At 39.6% G+C, this 9,459-nt stretch overlaps 1 protein-coding gene across 2 annotated transcripts; it reads right to left on the bottom strand.

Moving 5' to 3' along the window:
• Nucleotides 1-358: 358 nt before the first annotated feature.
• On the bottom strand, nucleotides 359-6,824 carry si:ch73-236c18.7. 2 transcript variants are annotated; one of them, XM_073908088.1, is made up of 8 exons: nucleotides 6,789-6,824; nucleotides 6,061-6,322; nucleotides 4,495-4,611; nucleotides 2,491-4,359; nucleotides 2,194-2,367; nucleotides 1,851-2,024; nucleotides 1,529-1,575; nucleotides 359-1,420 (listed from the first exon to the last, which is right to left on the bottom strand). In XM_073908088.1, exons 2-8 carry the CDS (start codon nucleotides 6,195-6,197, stop codon nucleotides 897-899), a joined length of 3,042 nt encoding a protein of 1,013 aa, XP_073764189.1. In that variant the 5' UTR covers nucleotides 6,198-6,322; nucleotides 6,789-6,824; the 3' UTR covers nucleotides 359-896. The 2 variants fall into 2 exon arrangements, with proteins under 2 accessions (XP_073764189.1, XP_073764179.1); XM_073908078.1 differs by having other exon boundaries at nucleotides 6,061-6,230.
• Between the last annotated feature and the right edge of the window lie 2,635 nt (nucleotides 6,825-9,459).

The raw sequence follows: 9,459 nt of genomic DNA, 5'->3' as shown, positions 1-9,459 counted from the left end.
TTTTATAAAATATAATAATCAAGTATAAACTAAATAGAGAAATAATAAAATTAATTAGCACATTAAAAAGTAATAAAGCAGAAACATTTATAATTTTGTGGAAAATAAAAAAATAAATAAGGCCCTTGGGTGTGATTTTGCCTAGAAGCCCAATGTATTCTCAGCCCCGTATATGATGATTGATGATCTTCAACATTAAATTTAATTCTCGCTAAATCAATTATCTACATCTAAAAAGGTTTCACGGTCCATGACATCTTTTTGATTTCAGAAAATCCTTTATTTTACATAGTGAAAAATGATCATCGTAAGTTTCCGTGCTCTGATTATTATTTCCGTGCCCCCCCACACACACACATTCCATGGCCAATTTATTTTATTCAATTATCAAACAGCGACCTTCTTGCTGTGAGCTGTGAGGCCACAGTGCAACACCACTGAGCCACCGTGTTGCCCTGCTCTGATTTTTCTGGAAATACACTCAATCTTATCCATCAGACTCTTTCTCATTTTGATTAGTAATGAAGTGATGTGTGATGTATGGACTGATTTGGGAGCAGTTTGATACATGCTCATCAGCGGATTTAAGGGTTTGTTTGACGAGGTCGCATTTTCAGATCCAGAACATTGACTGAAGCCTCGTTCTTACATGTCCTACAGTATATATATAAAGCATATTGCTGATTGTCACAATGCAAATACAATATTACACGCTACATTGTTGTCACTATTCACAATCATGTGCTAAAATGTGCTTTAGTTGCAGTTTTGAGAAAGTTAATTACAAAAGACTGAGTCTCAATGACTTTTTCATTAGTTAAATTGAGTTAATTAACAATTAATAAGGAAATTGTCTGACATTTGTTCCACTGTGAGGGGTTTCCCCAAAAAGGTTGTTAAATATCCAAAAGAGACACTGAAGATGCAGGATAAACCACAAATCCAGCATAGATGTCTTCAGTGAATGTGGTGTTGAATGTGTGTATGAGTGTGAGTGTGTCAGAGACACTGTAGAAGGACAGAGAACCGGCCGGCACATCCACATACACTCCTACTCTATTAGTCTTAGATGAAGGAGCAGTAATATCATCACTCTTGTTATTGTGCCAGGAACAGTAAACCTCATCACAGCAGTACAGACTCCAAGAGTGTTCATTGCGTCCAAATCGACAATTACTCCCACTTTTTCTCTCGATCGCTTTATAAGCAACACCTACATGACCAGAGCCGCTCCATTTCACCTCCCAGTAACAGCGTCCAGTCAGAGTCTCTCTACACAGAACCTGCTCCTGTTGATCAAATCTGTCTGGATGATCAGGATACGGCTGAGGATCTGTCACATGTGTTGCTGTTTTGTTTCCATCAGACAGGATGAGTTGATTGTGTGCTGTGTTTGGATCCAGTGTGATATTAACTGCATCTGAACACATAAAGGCATAACATTAAATATGCACAGTTGTGTGTGTGTGTGTGTGTGTGTGTGTGTGTGTGTGTGTGTGTGTTTGTGTGTGTGTGTGTGTGGACCTACATTTCCTCAGTCCAGATATGATCCTGAAATGTCCTTCATAATCCAAACTAAATAAAACCAAAACACAAGCCATGCAGGCTGTTTATTGAACTGAAGTATAGTGAGAAACAGTTTTACAATACTATAGGATATTTTTTACAAAATATTATTCAAATGAGAAATCAGCAAGAATTTTACTCTTGTGCTTATCTACATGTAACTTTAAACTGTAATGATAAATTAACATATTCAACATGTGCAGTGTTTAACTAACATTAAAACTAAGAGTACTAGTATTAGTACACTAGTGTAAAACCTTAAATGCAAGTAATGCCCCACATACTTGAGTTTCTGCAGTGTGTAGTGTGGATCCTCCAGTGTGTGTTGGAGCAGCTGGACTCCTGATTGTCCTGGGTGATTGTAGCTCAGATCCAGCTCTCTCAGGTGTGAGGGGTTTGAACTTAGAGCTGAAGATAGAAAACCACAGCCTTCCTCTGTCACCATACAGCCAGACAACCTGCAGAGACAGACAAACAGATCATCTACAGACAGATATCAGCATAATCAGCTGACTTTACATTACATTTTCATTTAGTTTATTCCTTGCTTTTATCAGGGGTCACCACAGTGGAATGAACCACACATTACTCTGCCATATGTTTTACACCTGATGTAAACAAACATACCTCAGTATCTCCAGCTGACAGTTTGGACTCTTCAGTCCATCAGAGAGCAGCTTCACTCCTGAATCCTGCAGGTCATTGTTACTCAGGTCCAGCTCTCTCAGCACACAGTTTGAGGATTGAAGAACTGACGACACAATTTCACAATCCTGAGCAGAGAGATTACAGCCAGCAAGACTGAAAGAAGAGCAGAACAAACGAGAATTCAGTTTTACCTAAAAAATACTCAACATTTATTAATTCAATACCAGAAATGCAAATTTCATTCAGCAATGTCTCTTCACCAGATTAAACACTAACAGAGCTCTTGTGCAGTTGCTGACGGCTGGTATCAGTCTTCTCCTGCCCTCATCTGATGTGTTGTATTTCTGGAGCTCCAGCTCATCCAGCACCTCCTCTGACATCTGAAGCATGTAGGCGATTGTTGAGCAGTGAGCAGGAGAGAGTTTCTTCTCTGACTGTTTGTCTGATTTCACAAACTCCTGAATCTCTCTGGACAGAGTCTGATCTTTCACTTCCAGCAGACAGAGGAACAGATTGATGGATCTTTCAGTGGAGAGTCCATGTCCATCTCTGATCTTCTCTTTAATGTACTGTGTGCTTCTCCTGATGCTCTTTGAGCTCTTCTCTGTGTGTGTCAGTAGATCCTGGAAGAGTCTCTGATTGGACTCCAGTGAGACGCCCAGCAGGAACCGCAGGAACAGATCCAGATAACCATTCTCACTCTCAATGGTTTTATCTACAGCACCTTTAAGCAGGTTTTCGACCGAGGCAAAATTCCTCAGTCCATCCATAGTTGTGTTCACATGGTAGTAAAACACATAGAAAGCAGCGAGGAACTCCTGAACACTCAGATGGATGAAGCTGTAGACTTTCCTCTGCTGAATCACAGATTCCTCCTTAAAGATCTCAGTGCAAATCCCAGAATACACTGAGGCGTCAGAGACGTCTACGCCGCTCTCAATCAGGTCCTCCTCATAGAACATCACATTGCCCTTCATCAGCTGTCTGAAAGCCACTTCAGCAAGTTTGACAATCACTTCTCTGTTGGACTGCAGGAGTTTCTCTGGATCTCTCTCTTCATACTTCTGATTCCTCATGTTGATCTGAATCAGCAGGAAGTGGATGTACATTTCAGTCAGAGTTTGAGGGATTTCTGCACTCAGATCTTCTTCCAGGAGCTTCTGAAGCACAGTGGATGAGATCCAGCAGAAGACGGGTATGTGGCACATGATGTGGAGGCTTCTTGCTCTTCTGATGTGTGAGATGATTCTGCTGGCTTGATGCTGCTCACTGATTCTCTTCCTGAAATATTCCTCCTTCTGAGGCTCAGTGAATCCCTGAATTTCTGTCAGACGCTTGATGTATTTGGAGGGGATCTGATTGGCTGCTGCTGGTCTGGAGGTGATCCAGATGAGAGCAGAGGGAAGCAGCTCTCCTTTCATCAGCTTTGACATCAACACAGCCACTGATGAAGTCTCAGTCACATCACAAACTTTCTGAGCGTCTGAAAACATCAGTGTGATTCTGCTTTCATCCAGACCATCAAAGATGAACACAACTTTACACTCCTCATAAATCTTGGGCTCCAGATCTTCAAGTTCAGGATGAAAGTCCAGCAGAAGTGTGTGAAGACTGTACTGATGATCTCTGATCAAGTTCAGCTCTCGAAATGGAAGCACAAACATGAAATCTACATCCTGATTGGCTTTTCCCTCGGCCCAGTCCAGAATGAACTTCTGCACAGAGACGGTTTTTCCGATTCCAGCGATGCCTTTAGTAAGAACAGTCTTGATTTGCTCTTTCTCCTCTTTAAAGATGTCATTGCAGTAGATTGGAGTGTGTTGGGAGTGTTTTGTTCTGGCTGTTTTCTCCATCTGTAAAACCTCATGTTCTTCATTCACTCCTTCACTCTCTCCCTCTATGATGTACAGCTGGGTGTAGATCCGGTTCAGGAGGGTTTGGTTCTCTTGGAGTGTGTTTCCCTCAAATAATCTCTCATATTTTTTCTTCAAACTGGTTTTGAGTTTGTCTTTGACTCTCTGCAGGTCTCCAGTTTCCTGTGCTTGTGTCTTAAGAACTGTTTCTTGATTCTCCTGTTTTTTGTGAGTTTGTAAGTTGAATTTAATTGACGACACCAATTTGGTCTGTTCATGGATTTCTCTGTTGCTGAAGTTAAAATGAAGAAATAAGTGTGATTTAATCCTCATGGAAGACTGTCAGAAAATCCAATTTTGGGAATGGATTAATTGTATTTAAATGCATTCAAGTGAGATGTTCTATACATGCATGTGCAGTACTAACGGTCGTTTTGAGGTTGTTGGTCCATCACTGAATGTATGACGTTGCTCCATGGATCTGCTACTCTTCACAGACACACCACTGGGTTCTGGAGACTCTGAAATTTGCTTTCTACTGATGCTGAAATGATAAACAATGCATCATTTACTGCTCTACAAATACTGTTAGAGGTCATTAGATTTACATTCATTCAGTTTGGATAATTTTTAAATAAAATAATTTTCAAATGAGGAGTAAAACAAAGTACCAGTGAGACAAGAATTGATGCGCGTGCAAGTAGGACATTTATAAAAAAATAAAATAAAAAAAGACAAAAAATACCAGCAGGATTAGAACAACCAGAGGCTGAATGCATAATATATTTTCTTATCTGGGTGAACCATATGTTTAATTGTTTAAAAATAATCTTTAATTACAAAGAGCATGTCAGTTTCACTGCTTAGGACAAACATGAAACTCATGAACAATGGCGACGATTTTTAATTATTAACATTTAGCAGGACCTGCAAGGTGTATTTATGACCACATATGTCCATCTCTTATTAAGACGTTTCAAATATTTGCAAGGATCAGTCTACCAGTGAAGAACAGTGATAGTGAAGGTTCTGGAAAGTGATTTTGTGTCTCTCTAAATTTTCTCAATATTTACTCACACTGTCAACCCAAGCTCATTCTGAAAACGTAGCCTCGCGGATGTTTCTGGAGACCGGGATTTACCTGGCTGGAGGTACGTATGGCCGCATTTGTTTTTCTTCGAGCGAACGCTACAGGGCGGTGTGAAGCCGCTCCTCTTCTTCGCACTCGCCGGCTGGGCTGACGGCTCACTCACCAGCTCGTGGTGTTACATCGGCAGAGCAGAGGCACGGAGGAGGAGGGGCTACCCACGGCGACGACCGGCTTCGAGTCCGGAGAAGAGCGGTTCCAGAAATCAGGTAAGATGAAAAACAGAATCCAAAAAATTTTGAAGCGAACGAGTTTGTGACGGGGCGAGAATGCAGCAAAATCCGAAAACGCGGACAAGGGATTTTGCTTTTCTTTTCTGGACGGCTTTTGTAAATTGTCGCTTGAGTTTAGTGAAGGAGGAGGAGGGCGGCTGGGTCAGCCGATTGGTCAGACCGACGGTCGCTCGACAGCGACCTCCGGCGGCTTTTCGCGCGAGAACAGTGCGGACGTAAATGGCAGCGCTCCTGAGAGGCGTTCAAAACGCGAAAAAGCGCAGCGCAGCGGCCTCTCGCGGATTCGCGAAAACAAAAACTGCACAAATACGTACCTCCCGGGACGTATTTTGCGGTCTTCAGAAACGTCTGCGGGGCCACGTTTCCAGAATGAGCCTGGGTTGCACACTGTAGTGGTTCCAATTTTTTTTTCTTCAATTAACACCATACAAATATTTTGAAGAATGCTAGAAACTGGTAGCCATTGACATCCATGGTGGGAGAATAATTTACAGCGTATGACGATGGCTACCAGTTTCCAACATTCTTCCAAATATTTTTGTGTCCAACAGAAAGTATAATTATTTTAAGGTGAACTATCTCTTTAAGCTAACTAAAAATATACTTGTCTTACCTGAGGTCAGAGGTCACTGTTCCATCATTGATTTGTGGAGAAACAAAATTCTTGGATTGATCACTCTTCATAGACACGCAGGTTGATCCAGGAGATGCAGAACTCATTTTAGAGCCCTTTCTCTTGCTGAGACTCATTTTAAGGTCACAGACGTCTCTCACTGATACTTCCTAAATAAACTCTGAGTGGTTAAATTTAAACATATTTATGTAGAAGCCCATAATAAAGTCTCATTTTGAGTTTAGAGGTAATGATGATGATTCTGTAAAGAAAACAATTCATTTACTGACACTCCATTTAAAAAAAAAAAGAATTTAATTGTCCTGTTGAGCTTAATGTATTTATTATAGAAACTTTGAGTTGTTTATCTTCTTTAAAAACTCATTTTTTAACATCATTAAAATGATTTTGTACATCATTGTATTTAGTTTGCTCAGTTTATGTCAGACTAAAATGAAACCATAAAAAAATAAGGATTCAATTAAGTTAGATTAAATTAAGCACTTTTTGTAAGTGTTTATAACAACAATCACATTTGTTAACAGTGATATTGCTGTTTTTATGACCAATATATAATATAACTAAAATATAGATAATATTTAAATATATATTATAACAAAAATCTGTTATTATGCATAAATAACACACTACACGGAGGTTTGAATCTTCATGCAAAAAGAGGCAATTTTTAAAAAGACGACACGATTACATTAAGAATAAGTTCTTACCAGAAAACATGTGACCATTGCAAATCCAGTTCTGACAGGTTTATAGCTTGGTGTCTTGTATTTCTACCTCTTTTTCTGTTTCTGTCATGTGAACATCAGTTACACTTCCTTTATTTTTAACAGAGCTCTCACATTTTTTTTTTGGTTTCTGTATTTATTTGCAGATATGTATGTAAATACATGCAAATATCTTGCATTCACATACTTTTAGGGACTAGGTGATACAAAATCCAATATATAATTAAGCTAATTGTAAAGATAAATGACGGTAAAAGAAAAAAAGGTGAAGCTGGCTTACTTGGTTTGGGACTTGTTGAGCTGCGCATCAATGGATTTGCTCTTCAGGGTTTGGACTTTCAGCAGGGAAATTAAACCACACTCAACTGGACTGGGGGCGACACAGTAGAGCAGTAGGTAGTGCTGTCACCTCACAGCAAGAAGGTTGCTGGTTTGAGCCTTGGCCGTGTCAGTTGGTGTTTCTGTGTGGAGTTTGCATGTTCTCCCTGCGTTCGCGTGGGTTTCCTCCGGGTGCTCCGGTTTACCCCACAGTCCAAACACATGTAGCACAGGTGAATTGGGTAAGCTAAATTGATTGTAGTGTATGAGTGTGTATGGTTGTTTCCCAGTGATGGGTTGCAGCTGGAAGGACATTCGCTGTGTAAAAACGTGCTGGATAAGTTGGCAGTTCATTCCACTGTGGTGACCCCGGGTTAATAAAGGGACTAAACCGAAAAGAAAATGAATGAATGAACTGAACTTACACAGTTTATATTTACTAGAACTTCTGTGTTCAGCTGCTTTGACACAATCTACATTGTAAAAGTACTAGAGAAATAAAAATGACCTCAATTTAATTGGAAACGATTTCTTTTAATAGGGGCAGATCATCAAGACCTCAAGGAACTATTTCATTGAGTCGAGAAAATTGTGTTTTAAGTGTGAATAAAATGTAAATATTAATTCTAACCAATTTCCACTGTTAAACTTTTGTTTCAAACTAATTTATCACAAAGTGTAATATAAAGCACGTTGCACTGAACATTTATCAATGGCTAATGATAATCCTTACCAGGCCAGTTGATGTTTCTGTGCAGAGATGTCCTCGAGATCTGCCTGACCTTTACAAGACATTTTCTTTGCATGTTTGCATGTGTTTATTTTCCATCTATGAACACAGCAACCATTAACTGCCATTATAAGAATCACCAGGGACCACAGTTTTGCAAAACATCTTTTTTTATGTTCTACTGAAGAAAGAAAGACACCTACATCTTTCATCTTTGATGACCTGTGGGTGAGTAAATTAGCAGTAAATCTTCTTTTATGGGTGAAGTATCCCGTTAAGTTAATATACACTGTTGTTAGGTAAGTTCAGACTGTTAACTAAATGGTTAATGTAGCCTATTAAATAATGACAAAAAAAAATGTATTACAATTTTGCTGCTGTCTATCTGTAGTTGATTGTACAAAATATGATTTAGCATTCACAGTTGATCATTTGGGAATAATGTACAGTTTTAGTTGGGTTTAGCGGGAGGTAATAGGTACAGATTACATTTTCCAACAAAAAATTATGGTCCAGGACGAACATAGATATTAATCCAGGATCACATTGTACCTGGCAAAACCATAACGTGTGGGTATTGAAGATAGAGAAAGTGTGTTTCATTGCACATCTGCATTCCTGCAGGAATTGCACCAGCAAGCTTTTGTTTACAAGTTCAACTCACTTGGCCATTAGCTCACAACTACACATCTAGGAGCAAATCCAAGCCAAGAGTCGAGCTGTGTTAAAGTCCCCAGCCATGTTTGAGCTATGTTTAGGATATGTATTGATTGAGCCAAAGAAGTGTGCATGCAACGTTTCTGGTCACGGAAGTGCGCATCAACACAACCAGACTCTTGGCTTGGTTCCGGTGTGGGTCTTGGTAAGTAGTTGAGGGTCTGGACCCACAGTGGACATTATGACCCTGCCCACATGAATCTGATATACACAATCACATTCTGCAATTAAATTAACTCTGAAAATGGAAATAGTGACAAACAAGTGTTGGTACGTGCATAAATGTTTCTGCTGGACTTCTGAAAGATCAATAGCAACTTTCATGTGTTTATAGAAGAAGGGGATGAAATCACTCAGCACATTCCGTTTGTCTTGTCCCTATTCCCTACCATTCAAAAGGATCACCCTCTGAGGAAAGCCTTGGAGGAATTAGGGCATAGGGAAGAGCCCTTAAAATTGGAACATGCTGTACAACACCAGATAGCTTCCATGTGAAAAGAATTAATGAGGTCTGATGTGTCAATCAGTTGTACCCTTTGACATGCTTCTGAAGAGCACTTCTAGGGACAGAAAGTGGTCTTCTAAGTGGTCAGTTTTAAGCACTTTGGTTTGGAAAAACACTTCAATGTGGTGGTCATGACTGTTTTGTCACTTCGAAGTTCCCTTCACAGTGTGATACAGTATATTTCATTTGGAACGTACTGTCTGACTGCACTCTAGCATGAAGGAACATAATAGCATTGAAAGCCTGTTACTTACTGTCATTATAACACATTCAAAAGTGTAAGTTTCAAAGCCAGACAAACTTATTTTTAACAATTTAATTAAGGTAATGAATACTGTGAATAAAAGCATGTAATGTTGTCCGGTTGTCAATATTCAACCAAT

This window comes from Danio rerio, chromosome 1 (assembly GCF_049306965.1).
Source record: "Danio rerio strain Tuebingen ecotype United States chromosome 1, GRCz12tu, whole genome shotgun sequence".
NCBI classification, from domain to species: domain Eukaryota; kingdom Metazoa; phylum Chordata; class Actinopteri; order Cypriniformes; family Danionidae; genus Danio; species Danio rerio.
This window is presented reverse-complemented; position numbering and strand designations above follow the sequence as displayed.

Coding starts and splice junctions, on each gene's coding strand:
- si:ch73-236c18.7 (XM_073908078.1), bottom strand. Junction 4,360..4,494: donor CCAACAACCTCAAAACGACC/GTTAGTACTGCA, acceptor TTTTAACTTCAG/CAACAGAGAAATCCATGAAC. Junction 1,421..1,528: donor CATATCTGGACTGAGGAAAT/GTAGGTCCACAC, acceptor TTATGTGTTCAG/ATGCAGTTAATATCACACTG.